At 35.6% G+C, this 21882-nt stretch overlaps 2 protein-coding genes across 2 annotated transcripts in view; one reads left to right on the top strand and one right to left on the bottom strand.

Annotated features, from left to right (window-relative positions):
- Positions 1-15704, bottom strand: part of LOC127858541 (cysteine desulfurase, mitochondrial-like) — a 28864-nt gene extending 13160 nt beyond the window's left edge. Inside the window, exons 1-10 of the mRNA XM_052395754.1 lie at positions 15537-15704; positions 10384-10487; positions 9522-9638; positions 8406-8543; positions 7378-7476; positions 6033-6126; positions 5376-5510; positions 4706-4863; positions 962-1067; positions 404-485 (exon numbers count right to left, since the gene is read on the bottom strand). Coding sequence (XP_052251714.1) covers positions 404-485; positions 962-1067; positions 4706-4863; positions 5376-5510; positions 6033-6126; positions 7378-7476; positions 8406-8543; positions 9522-9638; positions 10384-10487; positions 15537-15630 — 1127 coding nt within the window. The 5' untranslated portion in view covers positions 15631-15704. The remainder of the gene's footprint in view (positions 1-403; positions 486-961; positions 1068-4705; positions 4864-5375; positions 5511-6032; positions 6127-7377; positions 7477-8405; positions 8544-9521; positions 9639-10383; positions 10488-15536) is intronic.
- A 150-nt stretch (positions 15705-15854) lies between these two features.
- On the top strand, positions 15855-18786 carry LOC127858539 (pyruvate dehydrogenase [acetyl-transferring]-phosphatase 1, mitochondrial-like). Its single transcript, XM_052395749.1, has one exon. It carries the CDS (start codon positions 15927-15929, stop codon positions 17439-17441), a length of 1515 nt encoding a protein of 504 aa, XP_052251709.1. The 5' UTR covers positions 15855-15926; the 3' UTR covers positions 17442-18786.
- Positions 18787-21882: the final 3096 nt, after the last annotated feature.

The raw sequence follows: 21882 nt of genomic DNA, 5'->3' as shown, positions 1-21882 counted from the left end.
TCAAATATTGTGGGAGGTACAAGCACTACAAAACATGGACATTGTGAAATTTATGAGCATACATGGTAAAATATTGTGGAGAGGTACAAGCACAACAAAACATATAAATTGTGTAATTTAATGAGGATACAAGGTAAAATATTGGGGAGGTGGTACAAGGACTATAAAACAAAGCAACTGAAAAAGTAACAATTGTACATGATTAATTATTGTGGGTGGTAAAGTTTGTATACACATGGGAATATTAATAAAAATACTGCACAGCTATCAATAACAATAACAGCTATGAATAACAATAACGAGAGTGATGCTTGGCATATCATAATTTAAATGTACCAAATAATGATTATAGTTTATATACCTGCATACCAAATACTGCAGCATGATGTATAAATAGACATACCTCCCAGATGACAAGGCGATATCCTTTAGGGCCATCAGTAGACTTTCACCCTCCACAAACGCAAAGGATAAGTTGATACATCCTAAAAGGCCACACTACACTTAATTACTAAATATATACGTGACCTTTCATCCTATAAAAGCATGCGATCCTTTATTTATGGCATGGGACCTTTTGCCAAAATGTAGACATATAAGGTAAGTAATGGAAATGACACACAAAAACGTTAAACAATACTCAAAACTAAATAAAATTGGGGTCACCACCTTGGAACAGTGAATGTAAAGCATTGGGGGTTTAAACATGTTTAAAGGAGATTTAAAATACACGCGCTTGGCTTATACATGTTATCATGTCACTACAATTTTATATTTATATTCATTTAACTAAAATCATGGAAACATTTATCATTAAACTTATAAATACTGGAAAACAAGACAAACAACATCCAATAGTCTCAAGTAAAATATGGGTTCTGAACTTATTTGTTGTTTTTATTTTTTACAAAAAAACAGCAATCTTTTACATGCAGGTATAAGAGAAATTAATTTAACAGACCTGGGTAACTGTGTTCAGGGTCTCCATTACGTATGACACGTGGCACCTTTGAGCTTATCCTCTCAATAAGTCGGTTAGATAGGGCCGATATCCTCTTGTGATCATACTGCAGATGTAAACAATAAGTAGGTTAGATAGGACCAATATCCTCTTGTGATCATACTGCAGATGTAAACAATAAGTCGGTTAGATAGGGCCGATATCCTCTTGTGATCATACTGCAGATGTAAACAATAAGTCGGTTAGATAGGGCCAATATCCTCTTGTGATCCTACTGCAGATGTAAACAATAAGTCAGTTAGATAGGGCCGATATCCTCTTGTGATCATACTGCAGATGTAAACAATAAGTCAGTTAGATTGGGCCGATATCCTCTTGTGATCATACTGCAGATGTAAACAATAAGTCAGTTAGATAGGGCCAATATCCTCTTGTGATCATACTGCAGATGTAAACAATAAGTCAGTTAGATTGGGCCGATATCCTCTTGTGATCATACTGCAGATGTAAACAATAAGTAGGTTAGATAGGGCCAATATCCTCTTGTGATCACACTGCAGATGTAAACAATAAGTAGGTTAGATAGGGCCAATATCCTCTTGTGATCATACTGCAGATGTAAACAATAAGTAGGTTAGATAGGGCCAATATCCTCTTGTGATCATACTGCGGATGTAAACAATAAGTCGGTTAGATAGGGCCGATATCCTCTTGTGATCATACTGCAGATGTAAACAATAAGTAGGTTAGATAGGGCCAATATCCTCTTGTGATCATACTGCAGATGTAAACAATAAGTCGGTTAGATAGGGCCAATATCCTCTTGTGATCATACTGCAGATGTAAACAATAAGTCAGTTATGACTTAGATAGGGCCGATATCCTCTTGTGATCATACTGCGGATGTAAACAATAAGTCGGTTAGATAGGGCCAATATCCTCTTGTGATCATACTGCAGATGTAAACAATAAGTCGGTTAGATAGGGCCAATATCCTCTTGTGATCATACTGCAGATGTAAACAATAAGTCGGTTAGATAGGGCCAATATCCTCTTGTGATCATACTGCAGATGTTAACAATAAGTCAGTTAGATTGGGCCGATATCCTCTTGTGATCATACTGCAGATGTAAACAATAAGTAGGTTAGATAGGGCCGATATCCTCTTGTGATCATACTGCAGATGTAAACAATAAGTCAGTTAGATAGGGCCGATATCCTCTTGTGATCATACTGCGGATGTAAACAATAAGTCGGTTAGATAGGGCCAATATCCTCTTGTGATCATACTGCAGATGTAAACAATAAGTCAGTTAGATAGGGCCAATATCCTCTTGTGATCATACTGCAGATGTAAACAATAAGTCAGTTAGATAGGGCCGATATCCTCTTGTGATCATACTGCGGATGTAAACAATAAGTCGGTTAGATAGGGCCAATATCCTCTTGTGATCATACTGCAGATGTAAACAATAAGTCGGTTAGATAGGGCCAATATCCTCTTGTGATCATACTGCAGATGTAAACAATAAGTCAGTTAGATAGGGCCAATATCCTCTTGTGATCATACTGCGAATGTAAACAATAAGTCAGTTAGATAGGGCCAATATCCTCTTGTGATCATACTGCAGATGTAAACAATAAGTCAGTTAGATAGGGCCGATATCCTCTTGTGATCATACTGCGGATGTAAACAATAAGTCGGTTAGATAGGGCCAATATCCTCTTGTGATCATACTGCAGATGTAAACAATAAGTCGGTTAGATAGGGCCAATATCCTCTTGTGATCATACTGCAGATGTAAACAATAAGTCGGTTAGATAGGGCCAATATCCTCTTGTGATCATACTGCAGATGTAAACAATAAGTCAGTTAGATTGGGCCGATATCCTCTTGTGATCATACTGCAGATGTAAACAATAAGTCAGTTAGATAGGGCCAATATCCTCTTGTGATCATACTGCAGATGTAAACAATAAGTCGGTTAGATAGGGCCGATATCCTCTTGTGATCATACTGCAGATGTAAACAATAAGTCAGTTAGATTGGGCCGATATCCTCTTGTGATCATACTGCAGATGTAAACAATAAGTCAGTTAGATAGGGCCGATATCCTCTTGTGATCATACTGCGGATGTAAACAATAAGTCGGTTAGATAGGGCCAATATCCTCTTGTGATCATACTGCAGATGTAAACAATAAGTCGGTTAGATAGGGCCAATATCCTCTTGTGATCATACTGCAGATGTAAACAATAAGTCGGTTAGATAGGGCCAATATCCTCTTGTGATCATACTGCAGATGTAAACAATAAGTCAGTTAAATTGGGCCGATATCCTCTTGTGATCATACTGCAGATGTAAACAATAAGTCAGTTAGATTGGGCCGATATCCTCTTGTGATCCTACTGCAGATGTAAACAATAAGTCAGTTAGATAGGGCCAATATCCTCTTGTGATCATACTGCAGATATAAACAATAAGTCAGTTAGATAGGGCCAATATCCTCTTGTGATCATACTGCAGATGTAAACAATAAGTCGGTTAGATAGGGCCGATATCCTCTTGTGATCATACTGCAGATGTAAACAACAACTGAGGGCAAGATTGCAAAACAGACAGATACAAAAATATCATTGGGGAAGAACATTTGTTCATTCAATGTTTTCTTATTGTGTGGTGGTAATAACATTTAAAGAGCTATGATGGACTGCACAGTATTGAGTAAGATTGATAAATTATAGTTTAACAAATATAATCAATTGGGCCCTGCTTTTTGAAAAGGGGGTTTATTGCATGTGCGTAAAGTGTTGTTCCAGATAAGCCTGTGCAGTCCACACAGGCTAATCAGGAACAACACTTTCTGCTTTTATGGTATTTTTTTGTTTCAAGAAAGTCTCTTCTTAGCAAAAGCAAATTTTTAGGAAAGTGTCGTCCCAGATAAGAGAAATGCACAGGCTAATCTGGGACAACACTTTACACACATGAATTTAACCCCCTTTTCAAAGAGCACATCTCAATTATATTCCTGAGAACGCATTGAAAAAGTTGTTTTATCTATTCCATAATAACAGCTCATGCCACAATCACCAGTAGCTCTACTTTAATTGCAATTATAACTATATCGAAACAACTCCTTCCATATCAAAATTAACAATTTTAAACTGCTACTTCAACTACTGCCACTATCTTTTCCATCAACACTACTACAAATACCATTCAGATTCCTTTATTTAAATAAAATATCCACATCCACCATTGACTATTCCGTTATACATTTCCACCTATTGGGTTGTGTACTACAACAATCACCATCCCTACACCAATCACTCAAATCATACCCACCTACACTACCGTCCTTGCCACTCAAACTACACACACTTTAAATTTTACCACCACAAATTCACTACACCATCAAACTCACACCCTACTCAAGAATATAAGTAAGTAATTATCTATTTGAGCCACGCTAGGGGAAAACTTTATATAATGGATGTGCGCAAAGTTTCATGCCAGATTAGTCTGTGCAGTATGCACAGGCTTATCAGGGACAACACTTACCTCCTGAACTGTTTTTAACTTTTTTTCGCAAAGAAGAGACTTGCTTTACACGAAAAATTTCCATGAACGCAGAAAGTGTTGTCTCTGATTAGCCGGTGCAGACTGCAAAGGGTAATCTGTGATGACACTTTACACACATCCATTAAATCCAATAACTATTATTTCTTCTGCCGCACTCTAACCTCCATTTCCTGTGAGGCCAGCTCACATGCGGCGCCCATCCCGACACACAGGGGTGTGGGCAGTGTGCCACTCCTCATGCCCCTCTCCTGACCCCCTCCACTCTGGGGGGCCTCCACACGCACACGGGGTCGCCGACGAATGTACAGGGCACCAACACCTACACCAGGAAAACAAAGCCTGACATGAGACTTGTATGAATATATCAACCGCCCTCTGGAAAAACGGGGCTTCATTTATATGCTTCAGTTTTGTCCCTGACTAGCCAGTGCAGTCTGCACAGGCTAATCAGAGACCACACTTTCCACTTTTATGGAATTTTTCGTTTAAAAGAATTCTTTTCTAAACAAAAAAAATAAGCAGAAAGTGTTGTCCCTGTTGAGCGTGTGCAGACTGCATTTCATCATTTCATTTCAATATGGCTGTAATGTAGAGGCTGTAATGTAGAGGCTGTTATGTACATTTTTCATTAAACAACCATCAAATGCAATGGTTAAAACTTGTGATCAATGAAGGAATATCGACCACATGATGACAGGTCACCTGAGGTGTCAGTGATGCCTAGGTTAGTGAAAGCTTTTATTGCTCGATTGATTTGAATTGAATACATGTACTGAAGATAAGCTCAGAGATTAAATGAAACTCCAAATACCAGGATTCCTATTTCATTACCTTTAGGACCATATAGTTTATGGCCACTTATTGACAGCAGGTCAATGTTCATCTTGTTCACATCTATGGGAATCTTTCCCACCGCCTGAGCAGCGTCAGTGTGGAAAAACACTTTCTTTGCACGGCACAATGAGCCTACAATATCATAGATCAAATTCGTCAAAACACTGTCATTTAACTATTGTATAATGTGCTTAATAGAACAAAGCTTACTTGCTTCATGTGTAATGTTCCTTTATAAAGAGTTATTTGACATATGGTCAGATTTATTGGTTTTCCATTTAGCCATAGAAGAAAAACAGTTTCATCCACTGGTAAAAATATTGTTTAATGAATATTTTTCTTTAATTTTGTAGAAAATCACATACGGTAAGGAATATTTCAGTCAAATTATTACCAGTATTTAATCTTATAAGATTTGTTCAGCTTTTTAAAGTTTTATATACAACAGCCATTCCACCTGGCAAACATGCTTCTATACGAATCAATTTTTTTATTTTTGTTTTGAATCTTTTTTGAGGCCCTGGTCACCACATTAAAAAAAATATTTAACCACCATGTGGTCTTAGAGTAAATACTTGAAGAGAATTGTGGGACAAATGACAACAGACGGCGGATGTTGACCACAATAAATGTGAACAAATATTGCTTAGTTACCAATATCCTCCACAGGTTGTCTAACCCCTATTTCATTGTTCACAAACATTACAGAGACTAGCACAGTGTCTGGACGTATGGCTTCCTCCAACAGCTGAATATATAAAGTGGCAATTTATAATTTACCCTATAAGCTGCACGCAAAAATGGGTATTATGCCATATGCTGTCAATGTAACTCCAGACCAGCCTGTGTATCCCTACCCTGGCAGCTAATGACACCAAAAAATCTTGTGTGACTATATAGCTGACTCAGTAGCTCCTTACTAGATTGCGCAACTGCACACACTGGTTTGGAGCTACTCCGGCATATGGCATAAGAACCAGTATTGCAAGGTGCGGCTCATATAAACTTATTACTATGCTGCACTAGAGTCTTGACTCTTAAAAAATGGTTCATCATTACCTGAGTTCCATAATAATGTTTCTAAATTTTTTGCCATTGAGCAAAAGTCATGTTAGAAAACTTTCTTGAGAATGGACATGGAAATATCACACTCAAACAGTTGAGGAAAATTTAACTGACTGAAAAGTGTTCTTTTCTAGCTAATACAATTCTATGGTGTGTCAATTATATATAAGTTGTTGTTTGATTATCATATTTAAATATACCCGTACATTTGAATATTAAAAATGTGTTGTATTCATTATTAAAATAATATTGTTATATATCCAATAAAAAATGTGTCAGTAGGACACAGATTCCCACGAAGTCCACTTTTGTCTACAAACTCCACTTAAATAGGTAAAAAAACTAACCAAAGATATGGAGATGCGCAAGTGTACACACTGCTTAAAATAATTGTTAAGTGGTAGCCCTTTAACACTTTTTGAGTAATGTGTGACACAAGTTTAAAATGTTTTTGTTTTGTTTTTGCTTAAAAGGGGCTTTTACACTGGTTATGTTGAAAATATCTTAACCAAAATATGGAGCTGCTAAGCTCAAATGCTGGTTGATAGGTTTGCAAAGTTGTATCCTTCTAACACCATACTTTTTTAGTTACGCGATACACAAAATTGGGACTTAAAGAAGGACGGATGCAAAGAAAGAAAAATGGCAACAAATCTACATGCACTCACTAATAAAGTTGTGGCATAAAGACTTAAAAACTACTTTTAATTTGGAATTTTGCAATGACCTCATCAATGGACATGTACACAATGGTTAGGTAACTCATCAATGGACATGTACACAATGGTTAGGTAACTCATCAATGAACATGTACACAATGGTTAGGTATTTCCACTGACCTACAACAGCTCTTTATAATTGTGAGTGTCAACCACAGATAAGTCAAGGCATTATGTTCAATAACTCCCATAGAACCCACGTTACACACTCGCACCTTCATATCCAGCAAGCCGTTTGTCTTCACTGGCAGATAGGTGACCTCAAATCCCTCCCCCTCCAAGGCCCGACACGAATCCAGCACACACTTGTGCTCCTGCAATTCAACAATGGACGTACAGGAAGATAACTTACCATGATTGCGATGCAGTAGCAGTTTCAATTCAACACAGAATTATATCAAATATAACTGTATAACATTTTATTACAAATATTTTAAGTATAAGGTGAACCTGATGATTTCATAATTATATGAAAACTTTGCAACAACTCCAAAATTGTAGCAAATAGATAATTAATTGCAATTTGCACAGGCCATATAGATACCAGATCTAAAATTTCCTTCTCTGAAGCTGCTTAATATTTTAGTTTTGTAGCTTTCAGATAATTTGGATATTGACAACTGAGCCTTTGTTCTGTGTTTCTTTTTCTCATTCACTGTGATAGCAACTAAAGTATTTTTAAGCATTAGCTTCCTGATACTAGATCTCTATTCAAATTTCAATGCAACTTTTACTTGTAAACCAATGTTATAAAGATATCTTAGCAGTAATAAATATCATGCTGATTGATTCAGAACATATCACTGATGAACAACATAATATTGTCAAGTTTAGTAGAAGCGAGAGGTGTTTTAATTGAAAGACAACATCATAATGAGAATAAGAACTATGATTTCTGACAGGATAGCAAAATAAATTCAATAGACATTTATGAATCCACAACACTACTTTTGTTGGTGCTGAGCACTATACAGAACGTGGCTGGTATTATTATTCTTGTTTTGTATACTTTGTCTCTGAACCTAAAATAGCACACTTGTATCAATTCTTAAAGCAACATTTCTATCAATGTTTTAATTTAAATTGAATCAAACCACACAAACGTCAATTATTCTGACTACAAAACAATCACCAAGTCATATAAATGCAAGGATTATCCACTGCCCTAAAGAATAATGAAAATTCCCGTATAAATGTGTACATCAAGATGGAATCAAGATCCACAGAGTATTTGTGGCCTTACAGTTTGTGTTGTTATGATATGCTTCTTCTTGCTCTTGTAAAACCGTGCTGTTCCCTTGACACTGATGTTGTTGGACTCCGTAGCTCCACTTGTGAACACAATTTCTCTCGGATCTGCACCAATACAGTCTGCAACTTGCTGGAAATCAATTATTGTAAATATAATTATAATGTCTACATTGCAAAAAATATTTGTTAAGGTTATAAATTAGACATTCTCAAACAAAAAAATATTACGGCTGAACACAAACAAGTTTTCTTTGTTTTCAGACAAAAATGACAAACATTTTAATGTCTTTCCAACAACCTGCCTTTATATGGCCACTTAAGTTCTACAAACAACCTAGTAATATTGGCAAATTTTACACCTGATTGATTTTTCATACAATTTAATAGCATACCCTGATTATTTGGGCTTTTCTATTCCTTATGCTGATTTGTGCTCCAGTATTCCATCTTACCATAACTTATCTCAGACCAAAGTTCCAACTTAACTTGTACTCTCTTGTAAGGACTAGCGTCATTTGGCTTTTGACAATTCACATCTTCATGTAAGAACACATGACATACTTACTAGCAATTATCAAATTGATGATTTAAAACAATGTAACAGACAATAAAATGTTTTTTAAAAAGGATTAGCGAAAACAACTCTGTAACAGATGTGTGGCGCATAACTGACCTAAAGATGGTAAAAGTGATTAATCCTGTACAATAAACACATATGAACTTGTATCTTCTTTGTGATTTCAGATTTCATATTGCGTCTATAGCAATAGAAGTGACATAAATTAATGATATCAAATAATGTTATGTAGAAAACTAATTGACATTGGTTTAACCAATTCATTATTTGAGATGTGTATTCAAAATTTACTGGCACCATTCCATAAAGACCTGACAGGTTGCTCTAGCTGGTTTTTACTGTACTTCTATAGACTAACTATTTTATAGATAAATGCTTATGACTATTTGTTGTTGTTGTTTTTATCCACTTGTGTCCCACTTGTACAACATTGTTCAAAGTTGGCCCCTGAGAGATTTCTTGTTCCAAATAACTTAATCCATCTGAACGTATCATATATAAATAGGACTGAAGTCTGTTAATCTCAGTTACCTGTCTTGCTTTCTCTATTGCAGCCTCTGTTTCCCATCCATAGGCGTGTGTCCTTGAATGTGGGTTGCCATAGTAACTGACCAAGTAAGGAAGCATGGAATCCAGCACTCTGGGATCCTTTGGTGAGAAAATTATACGTTAACCCTTTACCACTCAGATACACAATTTCACCTGTTTGTAGTCCTTGAGAACATCTTATCAAATGCTTTATTTCCAACCATAAGATACTGATTAGCAGCAAACAGCATAAAACCTGAACAGTAAACAGACTGTGTGTTACTTGCAGGCCGTTCTGGTTAGATGCTGGTTGCATATAGCCATTACTTGCAGGCTGTTCTGGTTAGATGCTGGTTGCATATAGCCATTACTTGCAGGCTGTTCTGGTTAGATGCTGGTTTCATATAGCCATTACTTGCAGGCGGTTCTGGTTAGATGCTGGTTGCATATAGCCATTTTCTTTTTGGTTTTGAGCGGGCAAGGATTAATACATATTTTTGAGATTTCAAAAGTCGCTAACCTAACATTCACTTTTGTAAGATCTTGGTGACCCATCCGAGAAAGACATGAAAAGCACTTTGCTATCTAAACTCTGACGCATCTTTTGTCAAGATAAGTACATTACATGTATGTGTATCTTTCTGAAGAAATAACTGATAACTTTAAATTCTTAAGAAAATAAGGATGACTTTTACTTGTTTTAGCATCACATTTCAGTTAGAATAGAAAAAGCCTCTTCAAATTATATTCTTACAGTTAAGAACTATTAATTTTTTTCATTATTTTCTTGCCTTATAAAATACTAAATATGCAGCAGTTTTAAGGGTGTTCTTCAGTTGTTAATATCTTAAAGTATATTTGTTACCAATGGTGTGGTTGCCTGTGCATCAAGATACAAAGGTCGAAGCTCTTTGTCTGGCATGTCTTTACGAACGTTGGAATAATCTGTTTGTCTTGCTGGAGGCAAATCTACAAAAATATAATTTATATGCATCATTATCACAATAGCATTATATATAAAATGTATGTGCAATGTACATAAAATGTATGTACAATGGCATAATTTAAACAAGATGTGTTTGTGAAACACAATGTCCCCCTATATGACGTTTGACTTTGAAGGATGACCTTGACCATGTGAAGGATGACCTTGACCTTGACCTTTCACCACTAAAAATGTGCAGCTCCATGAGATACACATGCATGCCAAATATCAAGTTGCTATATTCAATATTGCAAAAGTATTCATAAAATAAGCGATTTGGGCCACATATATTTGACCCCTGACCTTGAAGGATGACCTTGACCTTTCACCACTCAAAATGTGCAGCTCCATGAGATGCACATGCATGCCAAATATCAAGTTGCTATCTTCAATATTGCAAAAGTATTTATAAAATAAGCAATTTGGGCCACATATATTTGACCTCTGACCTTGAAGGATGACCTTGATTATGACCTTTCACCACTCAAAATGTGCAGCTCCAAGAGATACACATGCATGCCAAATATCAAGTTGCTATCTTCAATATTGCAAAAGTATTCATAAAATGAGCAATTTTGGCCATATATATTTGACCTCTGACCTTGAAGGATGACCTTGACCTTTCACCACTCAAAATGTGCAGCTTCATGAGATACACATGCCTGCCAAATATGAAGTTGCTATCTCCAATATAGCAAAAGTCATTGCAAAATGTTAAAGTTGGCGCAAACAGACAGACCAACAGACCAGACAGGGCAAAAACAGTATGTCCCCCACTACTATAGTGGGGGACATAAAAAGATTGAATGTCATAATTCAGACAAGAGCATCGCATAACAGGTGCCAACGCTCGGCTGCGGATGCAGTTTTGAATAAATGGGAGCTTTTTTTAGAGGTAACAAAGACCTTGACCTTTGACCTAGTGACCCAAAAATGGGATTGTCATGCAGAACTCATCAAGGTGCATCTACATATGAAGTTTCAAAGTTGTAGGTGGAAGCACTTTGATTTTAGAGCAAATGTTAAGGTTTTAGCACGACGACGGTGGACAAGCTGGCTATGGCAATACCTCAGGTTTTCTCCAAAAACAGCCCAGCTAATAAAATCATGATGGGCACATGGGCACACATTGGCCATGATGGCTCAGAAGCATTATTGAATACATGAAAAAATGCTACACCAAATAAGTGTGCATTAGACAAAATACTGTCTAAAACAATAGTATAAAATAACTATTTATTACAAAAACTGCAATAATCGTCCAATTCAAATCAATTAGTAATATGATGATATCTTGTGGTACATGTACGTGTATTTCATGGTTTTGTTACATTTAATGTTTTCTACAGGCCATGACTTGTGCTTGTCCTATTTTCAAATTAAATTGATATCTATTAAGTTCAACCTTGATAGTGCCAGCTATTTTTTTCCTTCTTTATAAAGTACCGGTAAACGGCACTTTCCCAATTACGAAAAAACTACAAATTTCCCAATTGCTGTCTAAAACATTCCCAATTTAAGGTAAAAAAAAAAATTTAAAAATTTGTTTGTTAGTTTCCCTATTAAGCTCTATGGCTTAAACCTTAGTAAATATAATATTGATGTAGCTTGAAAACACTTAGTTATCAATTGTAAAGTATTTGGGAGCATAAGATCAAATACACCAATTTCCCAATTTGACGAGTTTTAACGACTCGATTTTTCCCAATTTTCAGGTTTTCACGACTCAATTTTTCCCAATTGGACCAGTACGGGTACTTTTCCCAATTGGACAAAAAAAATCGCTGAGTGCTGTTTTAAAAATACACTTCACTGTTTATACAAGTAAATAGAAAAGGAATTATAGAGCAAATATAAATATAAATATTTAAATGCTGGTAACCAGTCTGCAAAATTAACCCATCGCCTGATTGCCAATACGATGAAATTTCAGCTCTGGCAATAGAAAATTGTCAATCAATTACCATTGGCTATGAACAAAATTCAGAAAAAAAAGTTTTAAAATAAACCAACAAATAATCAAATAATGCATTTCCGAGGTAAATGTTTACAGTGACACTGCTTGGTTTACTTCCGATTTAATCTGACATTCATAACTAAATCCAGGGGTCTAGTGAGTGGGCGAAGTGGGCGATCTGTTCGCCCTGGAAATACTAATTTCGCACATTAATTTCATGAAGGTGAAGTAACATCTCCCCCTTTAAATGATTTACATGATGTGCCAGACATTGACCAATTAAAATCAATTTGATGACAGAATTGGACACAGGCGGATTCTTAGCCATAAGTTGCACCATTTACAGGTCATGCAAAGTTGAACATTCAAAAGAACAGTCTGGAGCTTTTAGACTTCTTAAAATTGTTCATCTCTGATGCCTTGATTAATTGCATTGTGCTGGCTACAAATAACTATGATTAAGCAAAGTTAAATGCCCCATTATAAAAACAATACTCAAGAATGAACAAATGGGAAGACGTAACCTAGCACTGGCAATAAATATGGGAATCATTCACAGGTCAGATTTTATATCTCTGCTGTAAAATGAGATTTTAAATGAATTCTTAATTTAAAACAAATATTTGTTACAAAATATGAATGTGATTAAATGTCGAATTGCTTAAAATTAACAAGGAAATGAAAAGATTCTTAACATTACTGGTTTGTTAAAATTGAAGTTTTTATGATACACATGTTCAGGAAAAAAAGTACAATCCTTATCAACAATCAATGAGTGTTACAACCAAAGGTATTCACTTAACATGTCTTATTGTATAAAACAAGTGAAGAGTTGATTGAAAGCTGAACAGAAGCCACTTATCCTTTAAGTTGCCGCAAAATATACGTACAACTAAGATCGATGACACAAATGTACCATTTCTCCCAAAGATGTTACCAATTCTCCCTATTTTGGCTTTAGGGAGAAGTGACTTCTCCCTAAATTTTGAGCCTAGCTAGACCCCTGAAATCCAGTTTGGTCCAGATATTTAGCATATTATTTGTACATCACATTCATGCTTGTGTAATGCAAAAAAAAAAAATCCCACTAGCCCAATATCAAAGATCAACAATTTAACTTTTACGCCATGGTGCATGTAACTTTTTACAACGTTCTCTATCAAATTTGCTTTTAACTGACATTCTTGGTTATTGTATCAGCCAATCAGCACTCAGGCAGCCAAATACAGGCCGTCAGCATGTAAAGGTGTATACATTAACTGTACATAATTTATAATAGATCAATACTGACTTATGTCAACGAATGTAGCCCTGTGGATAAAGTGTTAAATTTGATTTTTAATTTGAGAAGTGTCCACATTTTGTAAAAATGCACTACAATTTGTTAAACCTAAAGTAAAGATCAAAGAGTTCTTTGCACTAAGACATTTTTAACGATCTGACAAATATGAAAGCCCAAGCTTTCCCTGAGGAAAAATGACATGATGTTGTCCACGAGGTCTAATTTTCTCGTGCTTTTAATCAGTACAAAGGATTGACATGAAATAAAATTAAATACCAGGGCTTCTTTTCAGCTTTTTGGGAAGATAGCCCATGGCTTTGAATTTTGGAATTTTATCAGCATTTTCAAGAAATTGGGAAAATAAATTGGGATTTCAAACTACATGCATGAGTTCAGCATCTATAATCACAAACACCATCATGATAATCATTAACAGTTTTCCACATAATCAGCTCACACAAAGTCTTCAGTCACATTAGAAATCATTTTATTAGGAGGCGTTTCATTTTCTTCTGAAGAACTAACTACTGCTTTCAACATGTTGAATATCAGTCAGCACTTTCAGAAATCAACAATGAAGATGCAAAAGTCACTTGTTGTTAAATTACTATCATTAACATTGGAAGGAGTTTCAATGGGCAGACTTGTACTTGTTTACAATGTTTGTTTATTTAATGACACTTGCCTAAGAAAAATCAAAAGTTTTTGTTTTGCTGCCAGGGTTTTGTTAAGGTATCTTGTTCACATAATATTTCGAATTGCACGACATCTTTGTTTTCCATTCAGCCGAATCACAAAACGCTTGAATTTCATGGCAAATATAATAACACGAATAATGACAGCGTTATCCAAATTGAGGTATAGTCTTAAACCCGTACGAGACCAGATAAACTGGTCCCCCGTTAAATATTATCGTTAACTCCGTTGACTATAATATATAGAGAGTATGCGATAGATAAGGGGAGGTATATGTTACCAATCTAGAGACTGCATCAGACTATGCTTTGTTAAAAAAGCCAAACAGCCGATGCCATTAGCGTTTTTTTCCAAATTGGGAATTTTTTAGCGAATTTAGGGAAAAGTATACTTTTTGTGATTGGGAAAATAGCCGAATTTCGGCTATAAAATCGGGCAAAAAATACACCTGAATACATAAGAAAGGTTTATTTGTTACTCGAGTTAGTTAATTTTACGTGAACCATAAAACATGATAATTCTTTTCGGATTACACATTAAACAATACCAATTTGAAAATACCTAGATTCTACATTGAATAATGTTTTTTGTTTTACCAATGTATAACATATGGCTAGAACACGTCATGCAATAAGGCGGGTAAATAACATGTTTTGAGATAATCAAACTAGTATGTAGTGTGTGTGTACTCTGAAATTAGTACATTCTATTATAAGTTGTCAACATAATACATGATGACAATCCTCAGATGGGCCAAGATAGATTAACCCCTAAAATTATGGCTCTTAGATCCAGGTAAGTCAACACTTCAAAATCTGTTCGCTTGAGTTTCTTTGCCTTGGCTAATTCTCATACAGGGTCTTGTGGTGATATGTGTTTTCGAAAACTTATTTATGTGTCAGAACATCAAACAAAATTGGTGGTTGATTGATGGTTAAAAATCAATGAAAATTTTTAGGACAACATTGATGGGACTGGTATCAGTGTTTAGTGTTTCGTAACCCAATATACAAAACCTCCCCCCACCCACTGCCTTTCTCAATAGTTGCATAATACGAAATTTCTATAATATTTTATAACTATGATACAGGGCCTTACGGTTTAGTTTGTTAGAATGCTGCATTCTGGCACAGATCCTAATAAATCCATTGCAGCAACTTCGGCTGCCATGGCGTAAACCAACTGAGAACATTCCGAAAGTTGAAATTTGTTCTAAATAATTAACAAGCTAGATGCCCGAATCTATCCAAATGAAATTATGCAACTTTTGTTTCGAATTAGCAAGACATTTGTTCATTAGGATTTTGATAATAAAACACGTAAATTGTTGACTTTCAAAATAAAAGTAATTGTATTTAAATAAAAAATATGAAATAAATGCCAAACAATTAAATTCGACTTTATGGCTAAGTGACATGAAGCTGGTCGCAAATCCAACCAACGGGAAAACAGAACCACTGAATAAATGGCTCTAATATTTTAATATTTATGGTTTCATGGTTAAAGTCATACATGTACAGTATGAACCGATTTTATCTATCTAAAAACGTGATTTCGAAAATCATTGCAAGAAATAGTTCCGTTGTTGGACTCGAGTCGACTTCACATTGCCAAAACCTTGACCTGACAGTGACAAATTGCAGACATTTGACCTCTGATCTGTATCCAAAACTTTCAAGACAACAAGTATCATGGTATCTTAGATATCATGAATATTATAGTGGAGAAATAAATGATGGTGTCTTGAAGTCATTCACAACCAACAAGTTGGCATCAAACAACCCAATCGAAGACCGTGCTGCTGAAGTTCGACTTGTTCATTCAGACGGGAGAAAAAATGAGTATTTGTTTGGAGTTTTTGATGGACACGGAGGCTGTGCATGTGCTCAAATTTTATCAGAACGACTGTTCAGCTATGTAGCTCTAATGTTATCATCAAATGATTTGCTAAGGAAAATTCAGTTAGAGAAAATAGACCCATGTAGGGATCTTATCTACCGATTTACACACAAGGACTATTATCATAGTCAAGATATGGAGCATCTTTATAGAGTTGCTTTACAGCGCCTTGCAAGAGATTTGTTATCTGCTCCAAATGATGACAGCACGGTTGAAGACATCTTTAAAGCTGCATTTTTGAGATTGGACCATGACATTCTTGCAGATGCTCTTCCAAAGGAAGGTCATGGGGATATCAATATAGAAAATTTGTCACTTGCATTAACAGGGTCATGTGCTAACTTGGCATACATAACTGGCACAGATGTTTATGTAGCAAATACTGGTGATTGCAAGGCAGTTATTGGACACCAAATTGGTCAAGATGAATGGATTCCCATTATGCTGTCATATGAACATGATGCAGAGAATGAAAAAGAAGTTACAAGAATATGTAGTGCTCATCCTGGTGAAAGTGACACTGTTTTGAGAAATGGACGTTTATTAGGTGACCTAGCACCATTACGTGCATTTGGAGATGCTCGGTACAAATGGCCATCTGCTGTTATGAAGCATGCGTTGAACATCTTCAGCCCAAATGGTATAAGCATCTATGGAGAAAGTTTAATTCCTCACAATTATAAGACTCCCCCATATTTGACTGCTGAGCCTGAAGTTGTACATCATGCACTAAGTGCACGAGACAAGTTCATGGTTATTGGATCTGATGGACTGTGGGAGCTTCTGAAACCCAATCAAGTAGTTGATCTTATTGCTGCTCACATGGACGACAGGCAGATTATTTCACAGTTTGTAGTTCCACAAAGTGGAATAACTTTGAAAGAAATAAATGATGTTCTTAAGGTGCGCAAGAGGATACTTGCCAAAAAGCCAGAAGATGAAAACGTTGCCACCCATGTATTGAGAATGGCATTGGGTCCTGATCATACACAATTGTCACAGTATTTAACAATTCCACCCAACATTGTAAGGAATTATAGAGATGATATTACAATTACAGTTGTGTATTTTGATACAGACTATATTGCTGAAAGGAATGAGTAATACCTATGTTGGTGTAAGTATTGTTGTATTATTTAGTTGGAACTGTGTATGAACACATTCTTAATATGAATACTCATAATTGTTACCTTTGTTAGTCAAGAAACATGTATAATAAAATATCATGTGTATCTGCAGTTCAGTTTTATTGTTGTGAAATGATTTTCAAGTTGAGCAATTTATTGGAAAGGTTTTTTATTGTTCTTACTGTGTGCATGTAATGTTAATCTGTTTATTTAAAAAAAAATGTATCTAATTTCTTATGCAAATGAAATTTTTGTGCTACGTTAACACACAAAGTTGCTGCAACAAGGTCAATAAATCATGTTGTGAATAGTATAACAAACATACATTACGATTTAAAAATTCAAGCCATGTTTGAATAGACTCATGAATAACAATGAAACTTGCTCTGAGCATTAATTTTGTTCTCCTGATTTCCCTAACAAGTAAGATATGGCTCCTGTTAAATTCAATTGAATATCATGTCTGTCTTGGGGTATGGCAGTTTTCCTTATTAGGTTCAAAATCACATATTTAACAAGCTAATTGTGGAAATCTTTAAGAGAATAAAAAATGTGTCACCCTTTCAGCAAAGAGGGTCAATGGGTTATGCTTTTGAGTTTGGAATCAAAGTATGGCACTTAAATGACCATTGCTCATGTTTTGATAAAGCTATGTAACTCTGACTGGCATTTTGACAGAATTATGTGCCCTTTTTATACTTAGAAAATTGAAAATTTGGTTAAGTTTTGTGTTTAGGTCCACTTTATTCCTACAGTATCAAAGCTATTGCTTTCATACTTGCAACACTTATTAACTATCATAAGGGGTCTGTGCAGGCAAAGTTATGTAACTCTGACTGGCATTTGGACGGAATTATGGGCCCTTTATACTTAGAAAATTGAAAATTTGGTTAAGTTTTGTGTTTTGGTCCACTTTACCCCTAAAGTATCATAGATATTGCTTTCATACTTGGAGCACTCGCAAACTATCATAAGGGTACAGTAAAAGGACAAGTTGCATAACTCTGGTTGTCATTTTTACGGAATTATGGCCCTTTTTTGACTTAGTAACTTTGAATATATGGTTAAATTTTGTGTTTTGATCCACTTCACTTCTAAAGTATCAAGGCTATTGCTTTCAAAATTCAAATACTTTAATGCTATCATGAGGTTACTGTACACGGCAAATTGAATTATACTTGACCTTTGAATGACCTTGACTCTCAAGGTCAAATTATTAAATTTTGCTAAAATTGCCATAACTTCTTTATTTATGATTAGATTTCATTGATACTTTGACAAAACTACTCTTACCTGACATACCACAATAGACACCACCCAAACCATCCCCCGTGCCCTCCCCCCCCCCTGAATCCCCCCCCCCCCCCCCCCCCCGAATCCCCCCCCAAATTTTTTTTTTTACGATCATCTCACAAATGACCACCACACCCTCACACTATACCCCCACCACCACACCCCGCATTTTTGGAAGATAATGTAATAAATGTCCACAACCCCACACTATACACCCCTCTTCCCTCCACCCCTCCCTTCTTTGTGATTGAAATTGAGAGTTCCTTCACCTTTAAAAAGAAAATACCCGGTAGATGAGCGATCTGCACCGCAAGGCGGTGCTCTTGTTATAAAATTATATGATGTTATCTCAATAGGTATGTAAATACAGATTATTTTGACAGATGCTCAACTGTACATTATTTATTCATATTCTTCATGCAAACCCGATTTTTTTATGTCATTTATTATTAAAGGCTCTTTTGTTATGTTTCAAATTTTGCAGTAAATAGTATTGAATTCACAGATTTTATCATATTCCTTCAGATATTCTAAGCATAAACTTTCAAGGAAAGAAAAACAGAAGAAGTTTCTCCCATTTGGTTTCACTTTTCAGTCAAATGGGAGTACATTGTAACTGTTTAATCCTAAAATTCACTATTAATAAGAGTTGTCTCCCATGCTCCATTACCTTAATTTATGAAAATGGAAAAAAGAGACAAATTAAAAAATGTCTAAGATTCAGAGAAATTAAAAATCTTATTTGTAAAAGTTAACAAATAAATTGTCTTAGATTATTAATAATTTTAAACATGTTTTTATACTGGCCATATTAATCAATTTAAGGTAAAATTATGCATGTTTTGGTGTCACAAAATTTAAGACTTACCAGTCAAATAGGGAAATGTAACTTTTAAAAGGTATTCATTCAATGTTTTATTTCTGTTCATCATACTTTGTTGCCAGCAGATTGTTTTCCAGTCATCATGTGTTGTATGTTCGAGTGGATATTAAAAGTGGGGACCATTTTCACTAACCCATCATTACATAAGAAAGAAAGACCTAATACATGTAGATAAAAGTAGAATTATTGAATTCTTTGCATATACATTTGTTCAGGCTACTTATGTGATTAAGATACCAATTTAATTATTTAAATGAAGAATGATGTTATCAGAGTTCCTTATGGCAAAGTAAGATTCAATACTTTAAAGCATCTTTAAAATATTACAATTGTAAATTGTACAAATATTTTAAATTTGGGAATGGTTAGGGGAATAAGGTCCTAGAATTGCACATGATTATCATTTGAAGTATTTCAGCGTTGAGTGTTAAGTGCTTTCAAATTGTAGAAATTGTATGCCCATTTCAGAGGTGGCATATAACAGTCTGTCTGTACAAGTGTTCAAATGTCTGTCAAAAAATAGGGTTTTTTTTGGCCCGATTTTATAGCCGAAATTCGGCTATGTTCCCAATCCCAAAAAGTATACTTTTTTCCCAAAATGTGGCAAAAAATTCCCATTTACAAAAAAAAAAAAAAAAAACATTTTTTTTTTTTTTTAGAAAGAAGTGTCTAATGTGTATTTTATCTCAATTTTAATTCAATTACCTCAAACAAAGTATTATATGATTTTTTTTTTTTTAATTTGAATGATTATAAAGAGTTATATCAAATTAAGTATTTCCCTTGTCTGTGGACTTTTCGTGTGGAAAAAAAAGGCTAATGAATTTATTTTCCCAATTTCATGAAAATGCCGATAAAATTCCCAAATCCAAAGCCATGGGCTATCTTCCCAAAAAGTGGGGAAAAAAAACTGAAAAATGTGTGTCTCAGCCATAACGTTTCCATGTATTTATAGATTCTAAAAAAATGTGTCACAAATCTTCCTGAGACAATGTGTAGGTTGTGCCACATGTCTTCTTATCTCTTATTTAAAGTACACACTTTGATGTCACGGGTCCAATTTGGCCATTAAACATTTCTGTAATTATCCCCACGCTTTTCGGAGAAAAAGTGGGGATATTGTGGTTATCTCCGTCTTCCGTCCTGGCCACTATTTTCTCCTACACTATAAGCACTAGAACCTTGAAACTTACACACATGGTAGCTATTGGCATATGTGCGACCCTGCACTATTTGGAATTTTGCTCTGACCCCTGGGTCAAAAGTTATGGGGGTTGGGGTGGGGCTGGGTCAGAGATTTTTACTCATTTTTTTAGGTTATTTTACTATAATTTCTTCATTTCTACACCAATTGTCTTCAAATTGATACTGAACCTCTCTTATGACAATACAGTCAATCTCAACTATGCATGGCCCCAATACCAACCCTGGGGCGCCCAGCCCACATAGGCCACGCCCACCCAAAATTGCCTTTTACTATAATTTCTTCATTTCTACACCGATTTACTTCAAATTGATAATGAACCTCTCTTATGACAATATGGTCAATCTCAACTATGTATAGCCCCATTACCAACCCTGGGGCGCCCCGCCCACATAGGCCACGCCCACATACGCCACGCCCACCCAAAATTGCCTTTTACTATAATTTCTTCATTTCTACACCGATTCACTTCAAATTGATACTGAACCTCTCTTATGACAATACTGTTAATCTTAACTATGCATTGCCCCATTTCCAACCCTGGGGCGCCCCGCCCATATAGGCCACGCCCACCCAAAATTGCCTTTTACTATAATTTCTTCATTTCTACACCGATTCACTTCAAATTGATAATGAACCTCTTTAATGACAATACAGTCAATCTCAACTATGCATGGCCCCAATACCAACCCTGGGGCGCCCCGCCCACATAGGCCACGCCCACCCAAAATTGCCTTTTACTATAATATCTTCATTTCTACACCGATTTACTACGAATTGATAATGAACCTCAGTTATGAAAATATGGTCAATCTCAACTATGTATGGCCCCATAACCAACCCTGGAGCGCCCCGCCCACATAGTCCATGCCCACCCAAAATTGTCTTTTACTATAATTTCATCATTTCTACAAAGATTCACTTCTAGTTGATACTGAACTAGTTGATACTGAACTTCTTTGATGACAATATGGTCGATCTCAACTATGCATGGCCCCATTACCAACCCTGGGGCACCACTGGGTCAAACATGCGGCG

The sequence above is a fragment of the Dreissena polymorpha genome, chromosome 14 (assembly GCF_020536995.1).
Source record: "Dreissena polymorpha isolate Duluth1 chromosome 14, UMN_Dpol_1.0, whole genome shotgun sequence".
NCBI lineage: Eukaryota > Metazoa > Mollusca > Bivalvia > Myida > Dreissenidae > Dreissena > Dreissena polymorpha.
This window is presented reverse-complemented; position numbering and strand designations above follow the sequence as displayed.